This window comes from Miscanthus floridulus, chromosome 2, assembly GCF_019320115.1.
Source record: "Miscanthus floridulus cultivar M001 chromosome 2, ASM1932011v1, whole genome shotgun sequence".
NCBI lineage: Eukaryota > Viridiplantae > Streptophyta > Magnoliopsida > Poales > Poaceae > Miscanthus > Miscanthus floridulus.
The window spans coordinates 144567913-144587706 of record NC_089581.1 but is presented as its reverse complement, the minus strand read 5'-3'; the positions used below and the strand labels follow the sequence as shown (position 1 = coordinate 144587706).

Sequence of the window (19794 nt, the reverse complement as noted above, 5' to 3'; positions counted from 1 at the left end):
CAGCACAGTACAACCCGTGAACAAAAGGCATTTACACTCAACCACCACCACACAACTACATCTGACAACAGCAGACTATCAAAAGAATACGCCAAGACCTCGCATCCGAGTTCCTCCTGAACAAAACAACACGGATATACGCTCGGGGGCTCAGCCAACATCATAGCTTAATCAACACTAAGCTAGGGAGCTCGGCCTTCATTTTCAACCACTCCCGGAGGCTCGGAACCAAAGACAAAGGACCAAGAATACAAGACACATCAAGACTCTTCATCCAACCTCTTTTCTAAAAGAGAAGAACTCGGAGAAAGCAGGATACATAACCACATAATTTTTTGAAGACAAGAATCTGGACCCTCCAACTTTTGCAAAGCAAAAGCAAGAGGCTCGGGGGCTACACTCAGTGAGTGTAATTTTTACGAAAAATTGCACCCAACCAAAAAGAACCCGGACATAAGCTCGGAGGCCGCATGCCGCGTAACTACTCGGATGATGAAATAATCCAAGTCTCAGAAACTACTTCAGAACACAAATTTTAAAGCAACATAAAGGATCAAGACCCTCCAACTTTTTGTTCCAAATAGCAAGAGGCTCGGGGGCTACACTCAGTGAGTGCACTTTTTCTTCGAAAAAGCGCACGTCACCAAAAGACTTAACGCAGACCACTTCAAGACATTACGACAAAAAGAACCCGGAACGAGCCATATTCGAGTTCTTTTTCATAAAACTTCAACGAACAATCAGAGCAACTTCAAGACAAGATCCTCCAGCTCCTTGTTCCAATTAGCAAGAGGCTCGGGGGCTACAACCAGATGGATGTACTTTTTTCAAAAAAGCACTCACCACTCGAAGATCCCAAGAAGCGCTACAAGGTTTCACTCCAGAAAGCACTCGGATGACATTTTGTTCCTACTCAACAAGACTTGAAAGAGCAAAGCGAGACTTTCAGAGCTCAACCATGAAGTGCTCGGGGGCTTGTCGATGCGGGACCCATAGGATACCCCGCAAAGGAGAAAGAAGATCTAGTCCAACTAGGATTCTTTCCATGTAATCTTAGTAGTAGAACTATTAAGTAATCCTACTAGGAAACCTCATTGTAAACCGACCAAGACTCTGGCCTCCTGACTATATAAAGGAGGGCAGGGCTCCTGAGGCAAGAAGAGAACAAATGTACGACACAACACTTGACAATCAATCCAACGCAAAGGCTAAGGCCGACTGGACGTAAGGTTATTACTCGATCTACGATCGAGGGCCTGAACCAGGATAAATCGGCTGTCTCTTGCGTTAACCATCGAGTTCAGCATACGCCGAAGCCCGAACATACTGCCCCGGGTACCCCCATGGCAGGCTATCGGTGGTAAAACATCGACATGCATCAAAGAATTTAGCATCACTGAAAAAAGTGCCGCTGAGGTATTTTACTTGGCACATAGTTGTAACAGTCACATGACACTATCTGAAGACGGACGAGAAGACGAAGCCATACTTATTACATGTTTGGCATGGCTCTGCTTCAGAACTCTAGCAAAAATTTCAGCAATACACTCCAGCTCAAAAACTCCTTGGAGCTGCCAACTCCATAGAGCTATAGTGCAAATGGGGGTAGAGTTTTAGAGCACCCCTTTTGTAACTCCAGAACCACCTCTTTTGAACCTCCTCGTGGAGTTGGTGTGTAATTACCCACCAATACCACTAGTTACACAAAAAAAACGGTTCATTCTTTTCCTCGAGACTCCGCCCACGCCTGTTTTTCTCCGTCCTGCGCTTGTTTCCTCCAACGCCGACTACTCGCTTCTTCTATCGAGCACGGGCACCGCTAGAGTTTCGGCCGCCGCCACCCACATCGGCAGCCGCCATCCACCCACGTCGCCGGACGCCGGAGCCCCTCCCGGTCGCCCTAGTCCCTCCCGGCCGCCATCAATCCGAGCCCCGCAGTCGTCAATTCGAGCGTGAGCGAGCAGTGCGTGCCGACGAAGCCGGCCACGCCCGTCACCAGCGCCGACATCCCCACCCCTGGCCGCGGACCCCGGCAGCCTCCTCGGCACGGGGGACGCGCGGATCTGCCGCTCCTAGTGGAGGCTGCCCCAGGAAGCGCCCGTCACCAGCACCGACATTCCCCGCCGGCCGCAGAACAAGGTATTTTTTTAGTTTTGATTCAAAAATTGATTCACAGTATGATTAGAGGCTGAATTTGTGGGAGTGAACTGTGTGCTATGCTACAATCCTAGATTCACAGTAGATATTTTACAATCCAAAATTTGTTGTCTGTACTACAAATATGGACAATATCATTTCAGTGAAGTAGATTAATGGCTTCTAATATAAAATTTGTGAGTTGGATAGATGCCTGAAATTAATTGGAACTCGGAGAACACTCGTGTGCTCTGTATGTTGTTTGCCGAACAAGTTGAAAAAGGAAATCGGCCAAACACACACTTGAATGCACTTGGTTGTGCTGAGGTTGAGAAAGGGTTCAAAGATAGGACTGGAATTGTGGCTACCAAGAGTCAGATCAAGAACAAATGGGACAAGTTGAAGGAAGATTTCAAGGCATGGAAGAAACTAATGCTGAGGCAAATAGGGACTGGTTGGGAACCTATAAAGAAGACTATTGCTATGGATGATGAATGGTGGAAAAAAGCTAGAGCTGTAAGTTGGTTCAAAAATTTAGATATATTTGTTTTGCATATGTCAATTTTGTTGGTAATACTTATAACAATTTATGTTGTTTTGCTTATTTCAGGACATTCCGGGTTGTGGAAAGTTTAAAAAGAAGGGCCTTGAGAATGAAGATGAATTAGCTAAGTGTTTTGCTGACATCACTACTGTTGATATTGATAATTGGTCTCCTCATGTTGTGAATGTTGAAGCAATAGAAAATGTTGATGACACACAAGATGAGTCACAAGATGATGATTTTGTTGCTGAAACACAAGAGGAGGAGAATGGTATTTCTCCTCCACCTGTGAGTGGCAAGAGATTGGCAAGGCCTGTTGAAAGAAGTGGCAAGAAGGCGAAGTCTGGTAATGCACTCCTAATTCAAGAAGCAGTAACAAGTATGACAAGTTCAGCCAATGAATATGTTTTGAAGAGACATGGAAAATATTCTATTGATGAAGTGATGGAGGTTGTGATTGCTTGTGGGGCCGGCTATGATAGCAATGAACATTACATTGCGTCTGAACTATTTGTGAAGAAGGAGCAAAGGGAGATGTTCATGACCTTGCCTACTAATGAGATTATGTTCAATTGGCTTAGGAGGAAATACAATGACAAATATGAAAAGTAGAAATTGCAGTGAGAGTGATGTCATTTATGTATGCCATATTTTATTTTCTTATGATGCCATTTATGTATGCCACATTTTATTTTCTTGCACTTCATTTATGTATGGTAGTTGTATCTTACATTTCGTTTATGTCAATGTTCACAGATGTCTTCAAGTGAGTCTGATGACTCTAGTGATGATGGGGATTTTTTTAAAAAAATGGTTGAGACCAGTGCTAAACTAGCACAAAGTTATCATGACTTGTATATGGACAAGGCGTCGCCGAGGTTTATGTTTTCACAACAAAGTGGAATGGGATGGCTGCTGGAGACGATAAACGCTCTAGGAGAGTGTCATCGAATGCTTAGGATGAATGCGGTTATTTTTCATTATCTTAATGATGTGTTGGTCGAGAGGTACGAATTAAAACCATCGAAACACATGAATACATATGAAATGCTGGCAATTTTCCTATTCACTTGTGGTGGTTGTGAGTCAAATAGAAGAGGACAAAATAAATTCAAACACTCAGGTGAAACCATTAGTAGACCATTTCTTGAGACCAACAGATCCTAATTTTCACAATGTGCACAAGAGAATTAGGAATGACAAGAGAGCATATCCATACTTTAAGGATTGCATTGGTGCACTCGATGGAACCCATATTCTTGTGTCTTTATCACCTGAAGAACAAGTGAGATATATTGGTAAGACTGGAATTAGAACTCAAAATGTGCTTGTCGTTTGTGATTTTATATGCGCTTCACTTATGTGGCTACGGGTCAACCGAGTCATTTGCATGACACAAGTGTATTGTACCATGCATTGGAAGCAGATGTAGATGTCTTCCCACATCCTCCTCAAGGTAAATATTTTTCCTTATGTTCTTGTTCATATTTGTATGCACAAACTTATCTTGATTTACATATGTGTAGGCAAGTACTATGTTGTAGATGCGGGCTATCCTAATCCGGGGTACCTGGCTCCATACAATGGTGAAAGATACCACTTACCTGAGTGGCATCGAGGTATGGAATCAAATACTCCAAAAGAGAAGTTCAATCGTATACACTCATCTGTTTGTAATGTTATTGAGCGCTCATTTGGAGTATTAAAAATGAAATGGCAAATCCTTTACAAGATGCCTGGTTATTCAATGGTCACACAAAAGAAGATTGTTGCTGCTACCATGGTCCTATACAATTTCATACGTGAACATGCTAGTGTTGATGTGGACTTTGCTAATTTTGATAGAGATCCTACCTACATGCCTACTATTCTGAAAAGGTACAACAAGTATGCCGTGTCTCAACATGCCTCTGGATCAACTTCGGAATCAAGCTTTGTGACTATGGACACATTTCATGATAGTATGGCTACATCCATCGCCCTAGCATAGAACTAGTGCAATGATTATTGTAACGACCTTATTTTCGAACTATGAACTTATTTCGTAATTTTGGTTCTAGGCAAATGACATGTAATTTATTATTATTTTGGACTTCACTACATGTACTTTCATTTCATATTTGTGAGAAGTAGTTCAAGTCGAACCAGGAGCAAGAATGACAATCTACCCTCAAACTCCTCTTTTCTGGAGCTAGGGACACCCTCCTAGCCAAACACCTCTATCAGACAGCTTCAACTCTACCTAAAACTGGCTCCACCTGAAGTTCTAAGTGAAGCAGCTCTACCCAGAGTTAGAGTCATACCAAACAGAACCTTAGCCATAATTTGGTCCTTGGAGTCGAGCATCGTCGTGTTCAGCAACAAAGAATACGAGAGGATGACATTCTGTAGCGCAAGTAAGAGATGCACAGACCCAAGTTCAATCCAACCTCAGGCGCAATTGTGCCAGAGCCACTCAGGAGACACATCAAAGAGATCTTTTTTGGTATTTTATCTTGCGCTTCTCAAAATAATATAGTACTTACTACGCAGATAGCAAAAATGCTGGACATTCGTTGCTCCGGTAGTATTTGGGGCAAATTCAGCAGGGTATTCACGTGCTTTGATACACTTCCCTTGATTGACCTATCACTGTCACACAAACCTATCCGAAAACTTAACACTATTATGACTAATCATTTCATCTTTTCTGGCTGCCACTCATCGGTGCATATCAAGATATCTATCCTGAGATGACCACAGGAAAAGAAGATTTAACTTTTCCTGCAGCATCAGTAGTTGCAGTATCCGCTGTTGTGTTTGAGGACAGCGGCTGCCAGCCTGAAGAATGAGGCACAAGCCATTTCTTTCGAACGATAACGATACGCAGGACCTGGAGAATGTCGCCCAGTGCATACTGCTGCATGCACGATCTCTTCAAGATCATTGCAGCTTGGTACCTACCAGAAAAGGAAACGCAAATATGTTGCTGGCATTCCGGAATAAAATGATGAAATGATTAGCACAAGAGAAGGTACAAATCCTGACCTTGACTGAGAATTCATCATTGCAGAGTGGCCATCGGGGGATGAAATGTACTTATAAACTGTCTCTAGCTCCTCTCTGGGATTTTTTGCTTTGGTATTTGTTACATTCACACATTTCCAGAGGCTCTCGTCTTTTGCAACAAATAATGGCATGTCATTTAGTAATTTCTTCATAACGACAGCGTCATGTCGAATGGCAAGTTCAAGAGCTTCTTAACATCAAAACCTCTTAAATTCAGCTCTCCATAACATATACAGTCTGCAATGCTTGTTTCTGTTGGGAATATCTTTTCAGTCTTCAATATGTCCAAAGCTTGCAATATTATTCCCTACTTCAGGCTCATGTCTTGGCTTATCTCCAGAGTGTTCAGAGCTTTGCATATCACTGAACATATTAGGTTGGTGCCCGAATGTGCAAGTATAGCCACTGAAAGGAGGTTGGCCACTTTGAGGGTCACTAGAGTGATTCAGATAGCAGCTGGAGTTAGAATCCAAGTGAAAAGATGATCTGCTCTCGTGAAAACCTACAGGATGTCCAGAATTATCTGGCATTCCCATTGAAGGACCATTAGTAGGTGGACCTTGAGGCCTGGTCTCAGTAGTTCCTTGAGGGCATTCAGAAATATTCAGTCTACTAAAACTATTGCAAATATCATCCAAACCTTCAAAAGCTGAGCCACTGGACCATGTTTGGGTTTGTGCAAAAGGAGCACCATTATGCTCAACTGATGGCAAAGCAGTGCTGCCTCTATGCGAATTTATTGAGTCGGAATGACCATGTACTATACTAGTACCTGAATTATGTTGCTCTAATGGCAGAGAAGATTGGGCTTGCTGATACGTCTGATGGTACTTGCCACTACTAGCACCAAAAACAAAAGTTCCACTTTTGGCAGTGCACTGAAATGATGTGTTATTCTTCTTACCAAAAATGGATGTTGCTCCATCCTGATGCAAATTATCAGTAAGTAAAGGAATATGATCCGATAACAACAGATTTGAGTCATTCACCTTTGCACTCTGAAGCGATTTAGAGCTTGACGATGCTGACAAAGATTGACTTGGATATCTCGAAGTACTTCCGTTAGAATTATCAAAAGTTGTAGTAGACGGATTTATTTCATTGCTTGCTGAAGCTGTGAAAATACTTATCCATTTTTGCATAGGGTTGCTCTTTATTGGTCTTGTATTCATTTCCTAACTTCCCACTGCTGTCACCCACATTAGAGCAAGAGTGGAGCTTATTCTGTGCTTCAGAAGATTTGAATTGCTGACATGTTGGATTATAATTGATAGCACAAACATCAGAATCATGTTTCCCATTTCTTGATGCATGCTCAGCTGATGTGCTAGGCCTTATACTAAGGATGGACTCATGTGGTACTCTCACTAACTCAACCGATGTGCTAGGCTTCTCACCAAGGATGGATTCATGTGGCGCTTTCACTTGATGCAACTCAACTGATGTGCTAGGCTTCTTACCAAGGATGGATTCATGTGGTGCTTTCACTTGATGCAAATGAGCAGAAGCTATAGGTCTTTGAGCTGATGAATGGGACTGAGTAGAAGTAGGCGATGCTGAAACAGAAGCTTGGTCTAGCTCAATTCCTACAGGACATTCAGGAACCCCTAACCAACCGGCTTGTTAGCAGAACCAAATGTGATGTTTGTCTTCTTCTTTACATACATCTGAAGTGGCTTCAGCCCATGTCGATTGACTGTCTTTCCCTTATTACTGCCTGTTGTAAACTCAGAATGAAGCTTATTCTGTGCTTCAGAGTATCTGAAATGCTGAGACATTTGATTAAATTGACCATTACTAGCACCAAAATTAAGAGTTGCATTTCTTGGCAAACACCCAGTTGGTATGCCAGGCTTATCAGCGAGGACAGGCTGGGTTGTTGCTTCTGCGTGTGAATGAGTAGACAGGGCATGTCTATGAGAGGACAAGTTGGACAAAGTACGATTTTCCGGTGGAACTGAGGTATTCGCTTTTGCACGTTTTGTTGAGTCAGGACTTGACGATGATAATGATGAAACAGAATAATGGTCAACCTGACTCAGTGTCCTTCCTGTAGAACTTCGAGTTTCGAGAATCTCCACCAGCTGGCACTACACGATCTTGACTAATTTCAGTAGTAGATGAATAACTTGCCTTCTTAACATACTTTTGAAGAGTTCTCACTCTAATTTGACTGCCTTCCTTTCCATTACAATCACTCTTACCATAATCGAAAAGAACCTTAATATGTGAACACTTCAAGATATCTGAACTATTCAGATGCAGCTTGCAACCTAGCACACTTCTTGCAGATGGCGGCTCTGGTAGCAGCAACTCTCCTGCTGTAAGGTTTTCCCAGAGCCAGACCTTCTTAGCTGCAGCAGCAAGCACCTGAGATGATGCATTGGGAGGTCGTACTAGCAAGATATCATAGCGTTTCATCCTAAGTCTGTGAAGGAGATCAGAGAGATCCTGATCGCCTGAGATAAGTAAGTAGTTGCCCGGTGGAGGATTGTCCAATGCCCCGAACAACATGTCGACAAGCATCCTCTTCTCACTGGTGTCTTTGCTCCCTGCCAATCGTTCGTCAGGTGAAAGGGATTCGATTAGCAGCGCGAAATCAACTAGGCGGCAATGCGCTGAAAGCAGGAGAGGGGGAGAGTTTGTACTGTACCGGCGGGGACGTGGTTGAGGCAGATGCCGGTGGCGGAGAGCGCTGCCAGGACGGGCGGGGGCACCCGGGCGGCGTTGCCGTAGGCAGCGATTGAGACGGGGCCGACGTACCGCGCGGCGATGAGGTTGTGGGCGATGCGGTGCGGGTCACAGCGGCCGCGGGGCACCGCGCACTTGTCGATGTCCCACCACACTGACGTCTTGGCCGTCGACGTCGTGGCGACCGCCGCCGTAGGCGCGCACTCTCCCATTGCATCCGCAGGTCCGATGGGCGGTTAATCGTAGGGATGGCTTAGGGTTTCGCCGGCGGTGGAGCCGTCGGGGCGGGTGGAGTTGTAATTTGTTTGACGCCGGCGCCGTCTCCGCCAAGGAAAGGCAAACAAAAGAAGAGGAACCAGAGACCTAGGGTCAGTTAAATTGAATGGTTCAGATCAATTCTTGTCTGTTTTGTGTTTCCGTGTAACGAAAGCTCGATCTGTTTTACTTTGCGCAATTTCAACATTCAACCTGTTTGGTTCGCGATTTCAGCCAGAGACAAATTCGCTAAGACTCCCATTTTAAATAAATACACATCTCGTTTTTAATGAGTCAAACTTTTCTAAGTTTAACCTATAGAATTACAAAAAATATTACCCACATATATTTCATTTATTATAAAATAATATATTTACTATTGATCTAATAATATTTATTATGCATTAGAAAGATAAATACCTTCATATATATTTTGTTACATTAAAAAGTTTTAACTTTTTGAAAAATATGATGTGCAGTTATTTTAAGTTAGGGACATGAAAATATCATTTTACAAACAAGAGAGGAAAAGAGCACCGTTTCATCAAGATAAAAAAATGTCACGCCCAAAAGAAATTCGCCAGCAAATTCGTCGTCCAACCAAAGACGCATCCACGGCTCTCTAAAGAAGAAGAAAAAATCACCAATATCCCGCACTAATAATAATCTAAATTAAAAAGGTTCAAAAGATTGATTGTCATGAACGACCATCAACTGACCAGTTTAACTAATGTGGCTTTACATTTTACCTAGTACATGAAAAAATATTGTGAATTAGGAGTACTGATCAACATGTCGTCAACAGGGTCCAAAAACAAACGCCGAACAAACATAACCAAATCCACGCCATATTATGTGCATGATAACTGGATACCAGTAATGTTGCATTCTGAAGCTGACATGTCGACGCACAGATTACCTGTGAGATACGGATGAAATCAGCCGCCCTGGGAAAAACGAACGATCTCAGATCTCACCCTCCGACCAATGATATACTTTGGCAGGCATTTAGTTCAAAGAATTACACATTCTCCATTGAGTCGGTCCATTTTAATTTTAACAATACAGTTCATCGAATGATTTCAGTGAAAGAAGATCATTCCTCATATTATATCGAACAAGGTGGTCTGAAACGAAAAAAAAACATGCTTTGAAGGCATTGGAGTTACAGGCTTACAGTCTCATGGTGAATCCCGTTACTCAACCTAAATACCTTGGGTGCTCAACGGCAACTATTTTTGGAGGTTGAACAATTATAATGACAGTACAAACCAGAAGCAAAACGATTCTGAATTATGATCACATTCCATCGAGATGATGAATGAACAACAAAGACAACAAGTAGGACAAGAACAGCTGAAACTATAGGTGTCTGGCCTTCAGGACTATACTTGCATACCAGCACAGTAATTGAGAAAGCAATAGAGTCCTAATTACAGGAATGGCTTCTTCTGAATCGATTAAGGCAAGGGTTCCTCCGAATCTCCCAGCCGTGATAAGTGGAGGTAAGCATCAGTTCCTATATTAAAACAAAAAAAAATAGTGATCAACTGAATGACAAGAGTGTAGCTATGCTGTATTTCTGTAAGATGGAAAATGATGCAGCAATATAGTTATTGTGATCCTGATGCTAATGGAACATCTCAATTTCAGGAGTTATAAGTTCCCATAGCAAATTAGGAAAGCTAAAATAATGTGGAAGAATTAGCATATATGATTAATGTCCCAAGGTTTATGTGTCATTATTTTAACCTTCACTTGCACTTTACAAAATAGGAGTAATCAGCATTCAGAAAGTCTAAACTTCATACTGATTTATAAAAATCAAAGAGCAAGATGAATACAACCACATTCTTCAGTATGTTCATTATATGAACATAAAAGGTTAAGTATGTACATACCATATCCTTCCATAGAGATTATCTGCAAGTCCCCACCGAAATATCGAGCATAAAGACGACTAATAGGGATCCCATATCCATATCCAGCCATAGTTACTCCTTCATTATGTCCATCCAGATCAGGAGGGTTTTCTGCTGTACTATAGAGATACGTAAAAATTCTTGAGAGGCCACTCCTTGGTATTCCACCACCTTCATCACTAATCTGCAAAAGCATGGTTTAGTAGAACAGTTCATACCAGATCATGAATAACCGAAACTATTGATTTTTGTTGATATAGGTGCAGAAGATACAAGTTTGTCAGACGAATATCACAATTAATGAGAGAAAATTCAAACAAAAGGCTTTGGTCAATTAGGGGGTGTTTGGTTCCATGGACTAAATTTTAGTCCATGTCACATTGAACGTTCGGATGCTATTTAGGAGAACTAAATATGAGTTAATTATAAAACTAATTACATAGATGGAGACTAATTTACGAGACGAATTTATTAAGCCTAATTAATCCGCCATTAACACATATTTACTGTAGCACCACATTGTCAAATCATGGACTAATTAGGCTTAAAAAATTCGTCTCGCAAATTAGCCACAATCTGTGCAATTAGTTATTTTTTTCATCTATATTTAATACTTCATGCATGTGTCCAAACATCCGATGAGACATGGACTAAAATTTTCCTGTAGGAACCAAACACCCCCTTAGTTGGTTGGCTATCTATTAGCATCATAAAGGCTGCTAGTTGCATTTGGCTAAAATCAGAGAAAAAAATGACATTACTGGATGACTATTAATATTGATCTGTATCCTTAACAATGTTATCAAGTCGTCCGACTAATCACAATTAATCATGACTAATCAGCTTTATCAGTCCCTTGATACATATTATGCTTATCAACTCGATTAGCTCGACTAGATAGCTAGTCGTCCGACTAATCACGATTAGTCATCCGTTAGGCTTAGGACGAACCCTAAACCCTTCAAGTCTGTAATCCACCGCTAATTCATCATGAGGGCAACTCGCCATTTGATAGTGAGATATGTTTGTGCTTGGCCAACCAACCATGCTTGGACATTGATCTCTGCTGCTTGCCTATTTGTTGTTTGTTGTACTTCACAAGTGACCAACTATACAGTACATGTATATCCTAGGTGTCAGGGTATTTAAGCAGGATAATTGGACTACCGACTAGGTTCGACTAATTGGCCTGATCAACGATCAATCACGATTAGTCATCTTATCTGTGCCCTTACGACTAGGCTCGACAATTTGAAAACATTGATCCTTAGGCCAGCAAGAAATAAACGGAGTCCATTTCCCTCAAATCTCTTTTACTCCTTTGGCTACCATTACCACCATGGAACCATGCCAAGACAAGAAAAGTCCAGCACCAAAATCAAGGTCAGCTGTAAAAATGAAACTACTTTGCACGAAAACACACATGTAAGACTCACAAAGGTCAACATCACTCAGATTTGCCCTGTTCGCTTGGCTTATAAGCCGTACTTTTTCAGCCAACAAACAGTATTTTTCTCTCACAACAAATCAGCCAACAGTACTTTCAGCCATGGCTTATCAGCCAAACGAACAGGGCATCACAACTTTAGTTCTCTACAGTTACCTTTGTTTTCTTTGCCTACCACAAGTACTACGAAGGATAAATTAACATAGACATAAAATTTAATGGAAACTGCAAGCTTGTGAATTTGCGGAAAAAAAAACTCAATACCATGTTTGAGACTACAAACTTTCCCAATAAGAGGTAATGGGGAATCTTAGGTAGAGTTACACCTTAATAGTTACGTCCTCTGCTCCATCAGCAACTATGATTCGAACTGGAGGTGCAAGCTTATCAGAATCCATATACCGTTCCTGTACCGCGCGCAAGGAATTCTTCACCAGCTCGAAAATCATGAGATGTAGATGTGGTGTAACATATCTGCGATCAAGAGTTCAAGAATAGCTCAGAATATCATTCAGAGAGACTCCACGGTTTACTTTTCTGCTGGACAAAAGATATTTAAGAGTTCCAGGGCCAACAAGGCCCCTGTCCATCATGCATTGCAAACAGGACATACGGGTGTTCACAGCAGTTACAGGCTCTAAGTTATTACAGTTCAGCCAAAGATTGTTCTACAGAGGGTAAAGTACAAGTAGAATGGATAAGAACACACAACAATAAGACATGAATATCAATTTAAATGTCAGATACAAACAAGCCGAGCAATATGTTCACAAAAAAAGATGGGGAAGAAGAAAACTCAAATGTGGCAAGAGATACATTTGAATCCTGAACTAAAGTAAGATGGCATCTAATTAAAGCAAATGCAGGGAGCAAGCCTTCAGTATAGGGACTTACGGAAATGTAAAACCCGGATCACCATATATGTCGACATCGGGAGATGATCCATACTCCCGCATGCAAATAGCACGTGCATCTTCACTAGCAATTCGAGCTACTGTCATGGGTGACATTTTTGTGTTTATAAGCCCTATCACACCAGGCTCTGGATCAGGGTCATGCAAAGCGACGTGCTGCCCTGAATCAAGCAAACCAGAACATGGTTACTCCATATCACGACAAAAGCAGAAGCACAAATGCTTCTTTTTTTCCTTTTTTGAATTGGCGTCATAAAAGTAACCATATGGTAACCGTTGTTGTCTAAAATGAAGGAATAATATAATTGGTTATCCATTAACCACTAGATCTTGAAGAACATTACAGCAGTTACTTCTGGTATCCAGCCAAGAAATACAGTTTTTATTTCCTAACTATTATAACAACAGAATTATGTCAAAAATTATGGTGCCTTATGTTTGCACCCGAACTGAAGTTTCCAAATAAATGAGAGCTGAAACGTCATTTAGAAATCTATCAGACAGAATGACAGGTTCAGATGTTCTTCTTTGGGCAAGAAAGAAAGCAGTAGCAGCAAGGTGAACTTTCATAGGTAACAGATAGCTAAATTAGGGCTGTAGACATATTGCTTTTCTTTTATCAACAATGTGTTAATACCTAAAGTGCTAATCTTACCAAGACTGACAAAACAACTTTCTGAGAACTGGACATGAGAGAGATGGGAGTGCTAAGTTCACTAACCTATCAGCATCCGGATCCCAATCCTTGACATGTAGAAGCGATCAAGGAACTGATGGATCTCATGGATTCCAGGGGGGAACGCCTTTGGACCGCCCAAGTCCTTCTTCATCTGCTGCACACCCAATGCAATCGCGGGCACCACATTGGTGTGCCGCACCCTGATCATTTTGATCATCTGGGTGAAGGCGAGCTCAGCTTCCTGGTTTCTGACCTCTGGAAAGGACCGGATGTCACGGAATGACTCGACATACCAATCTCTCACCTTTGCAGAGGCAAGTAGACAAAAAATTAGGTCCTGTAAATGGCTGCTTTCACACGCAAGAATTTGCTAGCTTGTTAAAATCTGTGAATACCACTTTAAAAAACTTGCTACATGCGAATTTAGGTGCTTCTGATTCTCGAAGTGAAATGTTCGAGAAGCCAAACATTCAAATGAAACTACGAGGAAAATTTGGGAGGTAAGAATGTTCTAAAGTTCCTCATTATACTAAGATATACTAGAATTAATTTTCAAAAGAAGCTGGTTGGAATTGAAAAGAATGATATGATGGTGTATTTTAGTGAAACGGAGAGATCGAAATGACATGTCAACTACCATGTTAACCGGAAGTAATACGATCCTTTATAGGAGTAGTTCCCAAATATGAGGCAGGTCATTCAGGATAACCGATAGACTATCTAGGAACGGGACCATCTCCACAATAATAGCGGCCATCGTCCATGTTATTCTTCCCCAATGAGGCAAGAACTGGCAACAGATATAAAATGGAACAGACACATTATTATATTATAAAAAAATATAAGTGCAGAGCACTGTATCATAAAAAGAACATATTGTGAACATATTACTCGCGAAAAACGAAACAACCTTCATCCGCAAAAAAAATTAAGATGTGCAGATGACGCTAATTAAACCGAAGCAAAACGTCGCCGAACCGCAAATTTCAATCAAGGGGAAACGACGAGGAAGGAAACCGTTCCCCGCAACAAATAGAGCGCAGGAGGAATATATAGGAACAAAGTGTGCATGGAACTACCGCCCAAGCACCGAATTCATCACAGAGAGAGGTGACGAAGAAGTAGAAGGCCAGAAACGGAAACAACCTTGAGGATGGCGGGCTTGGTGGAGAGGCCGAAGGGGAGCGAGTCGAGGTCGAGCGCCCGTCGCGCGATGCGGATGGGGAGCTCCTTGTGCAGGAACTGCGCGGCGAGCAGGAGGGTCCGCTCCGTGGGGCGCTCCCCGAACTCCATCATGTGGCGCAGGCTGACCCCGGTCTGGCGCATCGCACCCCAGCGCGCCACCTCCTCCGCCACCGCCCGCGCCACCGGCTCCGACGCCATCCTTCCTTTCTTTTTTCCTCCGCCCCCGCGCGCGAGGTTTGCGGGAATTGGGATGACAAAATGTCAGGCCGTCTACGGCGGCGCGACGGCGATGGCGATGCCAGCGGGGCGGCGCATCGACGTGATGGTATATATAGTGTGGGCCGCAGCCGCTGGAGGAGGGAGGAGGTGTGACGCAAGAGGAGAACCAAAATGCGATGGGTGGATGGGTTCGGGACTGTGGAAGTGTGGAGAGACGGCAACAACGATGAGAGAGAGCGCGGTGGTGGAGCCGAGTGTAGGCCGCCGGGATGTGGGCCACGCTTGTCAGCTCCCCCCTGCAGCGTGGCGTGGCGTGGCGTGGCGCGCCGAGGAGTGGCCGCCGAGCCGGGCGGTGCGGGGGCTTCTTGATGACAGGTGGACCCGTAGTCCTGACTCCTGATTACTGTGATATCGTCCGTATGGTATGGAGGCGTTTTGGGAAGGCGCGCAAGGGAACAGGGGAACACGAGTCCACGGCCATCTATGCCTGACAGGTGGGGCCGTCAGGGACTCGGCATGCAAATGGTATGCGATGCTGCTGGCCTTGGCCGCGTTTGGCAAGTACGGGATCTCATTTTTGTCAAGAAGAAAAGAAGTGAACGCAATTTGGATTCCGAATAAAAATTAAAAGTATTTGAATCTTATTATTGGTATATAGTAATTATTATTTTTTCACTTCTCCTATATTTTAGGTGCCTGGATTTTAAGATAATTTCAGACGACACTCTTATACCGCCAACTAATAAAAGTAAATGGTTACTTTTGTGATTTGTTATTTTTCTTTATGTCATAACATATTAAATTTTTGTCCTTGTATACCTATAGAAATATTTGTTAATTGTCTTTGTGCCAACGCAAATCAGATTTTGTAGGTTTTGTGATTTTGTCTAATAGGATTTTTATTCTCGGTACCAAAAATTGCAGTTTACGCCTACAGAAATTGCAATGAACAATATCTGCAATTTTAGTATAAAACATATGCAATAACCATCGCCTAAAAGGATATCAAGTCCCTTATTTTTTATAGTAAAAATCTCCAAATAATAGGTTTGGGATAGATAGTTGGATTTAGAATCCAAACTTGTGACGTGGGGCCTTCACATATATCTAGCAACACTAATTTGTACAAAATAGTTGTCTGTTATAGCAAGTCATCTCCAACCAATTTCAATCAATCTCGCAAAAAACTAAGGTGTGAACATGGGACTTATAGGTTGACATGGAGCCCACATTTAAATCTAGCCCCACTAAGTAGCTCACTGTCATAACGAGCCATCTCAAGAAAAATCAATCAATATTGCTCAAATTTTGAAGTGTGAACAAGAGAATTTTGATTTGAGTCCGGATTTTGAAGTGGGTCCCGTATATGGACCTTGTGTTGTTAAAATGCATAAAGTTACAAACTATTACAATGAGTCATTTTACCATAAATATTTATAAATTTAATCAAACCTAAAATAGTTTGACTCAGTATTATCTTGAAATTACATTCTTAGTTTGACTAGGAGAGCTTTAAGTTTATGGTTGCTAGGGCGAAAACAAAAGATCCACCTTGGCAACTCGGTCGAACGTCGTGTTAGAGAATCTCTCTAAGAGTATCTCTATATGGCTTTACTACAAAATTTAGAAAATAAACAAAAAAAATCATACTCTGCTAGCCTTTCTAAATCACTATTTTTTCAGCTCTTTTTATCGTGTGTTTGGTTCAAGGACTAGAGTGTTGGATTCATCCTGTGAAGGGGATTTTCCCTTTAGATATGGGTTCATTATATTCCTCCAAAACGGAGGAACCAGTCAAACCCACTTCCTCGTGTGGACGCATGTGGGCATGAGCAGCGACATTGCTCGAGCTCAGGCACAACGTGGGGGGCAATGCTTGGGGACGTGGAGGAGCTCGAGGGCACAACTGAGCTCCCACGGGCAAAGCTAATGGTGCGACGGAGCTCCTATGGGGGTGGAGCAGGCGTGCTCATGGGTGGTACGGTGTCAGAAGCTCCCGCGAGAGGCGGCGACACTGCATCAGGAGCACGCGCGTGGCATCAGGAGCATGATGGGAGATGTAGTGTGTGGAGCAGTCACGCTAGGTGCAGCGCAATGTAGGGGCGCAACAAGCGATGTGGCGGTTAACGACAGTTAACAACTATTATAAACCATTAATATAACATGTATAAGGGCATAAATATGATCATCAATAAAGTTTTAGGGGTTTAAACGAATAAATTTCACGAGTTTTAGTGAATCTGTATTTTCTCCATTATTTTTATATGCTAGTTACAATTGTTATGATAATATTAGTATTCATCTTATTCATGTTCTTTGTTATAATGTTCATCATCTACTTTGGTTATATGCTTAGTATAGCTAGTTTATCATTATATCCATGCATAAGTTCATATAGCATTCGCTCCGCTGCGCATGGGGTGAGTGGTCGATATTGTGTAAGCGTGGTGCTTATATATTGTTTACCTGCGGATACACCCTATATTCTAGGTCATGTGGTAGATCGTGGATGTGACAGTTCCGTTGAGTCCTTTGTAGTCCACTCCCCGAATATAGGCACACGTAAGGTCCGGTTACGAAGGAAGAGCAAGATCTGTTCTTAATATTCCTCAGTAATATACCTTATGTGTAGACATGAGGATAATCTTAGCAACGACTACTAGGTATAATTGCACTAATCAATGTATGTTTTGACTTATAATTAAGAATAACTTAGGAATTATTCCTCTAATATTCTACCTGACCATACTAATACCATAGAAAGGAGTACTCTGAGTGATTTATATATATCTTATCCTATGACTTACCCCTGTTATGAGTAGAACATATTATTTGTGCGCTTGTAGATCCTTTTTAATCATATATTTATATATTCTTTCTAGTCACATAAAATGATAAAGAACTACTTAGTATTATTCTAGTAGTAATGTTGTGTAGTACCAACAAGCATTTCTGGCATCATCACTAGGGATGACAACCTAGTAAAGTAATGTTAGCAGATATATGTTTGTAATCGGTGGCTACTTTAAACAAGTGATACGTTAATAAATACCAATAGTGGCGTTTGGGTGGTGCTTGCGGCACGACATCGAGGTGCGCTCGAGGACATGACGAGCTCCGATGGGTGGAGCTTAGGGGCAAGGTGGGTGACCTGCTAGAGGTAGAAGAAGAAAGTTGAGAGGCTCCCACGGCCCCCATGGTGGGTGACCTGCTTGCGGATTTATTTTAGAGCTAAGGGAGTTGATTGTGTCGAATTTTATTTTCTGTTCGGCGAGGCATATTCCTCGTTTTTTTAAATTACACAGTATAACGTAGACGTCCATAACATGCACGTACACTCAACCCTATGAACACACGTACGTAAACCCTACTCTTACGAGCACCTCCAATGGACTGAGCCGGCAGATCTCGAGACCACGAAGTCACCACAGACGCCTCGCTGTCGACGGGGATGTCGTCTACCACTGAAGTCACCACAGGCGCCTCGCTGTCGACGGGGACGTCGCCTACCACTGGAAGCATAGGCGCCGTTAAATCCTGAAATACGAGCACCCGTGCCAAATCAATGAGAAGCTGCTCTGCTGCAACATCCGATACTCTCAGCTTGGTTGTGTGTACATGTGAATGGGATGGATTGCAACCAAAATGATCTGCACTAGAGAGGAATGATTACACAACATGCCACTAGATGGCGGATTTATTTTAGAGCTAAGGGAGTTGATTGTGTCCAATTTTATTTCCTGTCCGGTGAGGCATTTTTCTCATTTTTTTAGAATTACACAGTATAACGTAGACGTCCACAATACGCACGCATACTCACCCCCTATGAACACACGTACGTAAACCCTACCCTTATGAGCATCTCTGATGGACTGAGCCGGTAGATCTCGAGATCACGAAGTCACCACAGGCGTCTCGTTGTCGATGGAGATGTCGCCTACCACTGAAGTCACCACAGACGCCTCGCTGTCGACGGGGACGTCGCCTACCACTAGAAGCATAGGCGCCGTTAAATCATGAAATAAATAAATCCAGAAAAATGCAAGCACATGTACCAAATCGAAGACTTAAAACCTGAGTGGGCAGGTTCCACGATAAGGAACCCAACCAACTAATCTAAGATCAGTTCGCCAGGCATATTCCTCGTTCATGTTATAAATAAGGTAGTGCATATATACTCTTAGCTGCAATTGGTTGTAAGTGTTCTCACTTTCTCAGGCCTCGGCCATTACTTCGTCTGAAGTGGAGAACCTAGTGGCCAGCAATAATCTCGCTGAGTAAGTGTTGGTCCTTGACCACCAAATCACAATTACAGCAGTTTGACGTACAATCCCAAAGGAGTTACATTGGTTCTTGGGCAAGGAGGTAGAGATGGGAAATAGCTACAACTGGGGTAAGAGGGCAAGAACAGCATTGGTTCTTGGACAAGGAGGTAGAAGACGAGCTCAGGTTATGTTCTTCTGTTCCAAACCTCTGTGGCGCGCTGTTCCTCTGTAGGTCGGTTGCTTGAGCAGGTCCGAAGCCCACCCCACCTGCCCAGCGCTCCAGCCTGATAGCTCAAGCTGGAGGCCCACTTGTGTGATAGTAGAGAACGTGACAGTCAGTTAATTAATGGAATTTCCCATTTTCAAAAGAAAAATATTTTGACTTTTGAAATCAAACCTACTAAGTAATGTTCTTGTGAAATTCCTTGTTTTCTATGAAATCCATACATTTCAAAAAAGTCCCTAAAGCCATTAGAGCCTTTTTTATCC

General features: G+C 42.5%; 2 protein-coding genes and 1 pseudogene across 2 annotated transcripts; 1 reads left to right on the top strand and 2 right to left on the bottom strand.

Annotated features, from left to right (window-relative positions):
* Positions 1-2346: 2346 nt before the first annotated feature.
* LOC136539970 (L10-interacting MYB domain-containing protein-like) lies at positions 2347-3292 on the top strand. Its single transcript, XM_066531952.1, has 2 exons — positions 2347-2652; positions 2747-3292. Exons 1-2 carry the CDS (start codon positions 2347-2349, stop codon positions 3290-3292), a joined length of 852 nt encoding a protein of 283 aa, XP_066388049.1.
* A 1881-nt stretch (positions 3293-5173) lies between these two features.
* On the bottom strand, positions 5174-8724 carry LOC136539969 (uncharacterized; annotated as a pseudogene).
* A 1146-nt stretch (positions 8725-9870) lies between these two features.
* LOC136539968 (pyruvate dehydrogenase (acetyl-transferring) kinase, mitochondrial-like) lies at positions 9871-15237 on the bottom strand. The gene is made up of 6 exons (XM_066531951.1): positions 14783-15237; positions 13679-13940; positions 12938-13118; positions 12370-12517; positions 10576-10780; positions 9871-10193 (listed from the first exon to the last, which is right to left on the bottom strand). Exons 1-6 carry the CDS (start codon positions 15017-15019, stop codon positions 10135-10137), a joined length of 1092 nt encoding a protein of 363 aa, XP_066388048.1. The 5' UTR covers positions 15020-15237; the 3' UTR covers positions 9871-10134.
* Between the last annotated feature and the right edge of the window lie 4557 nt (positions 15238-19794).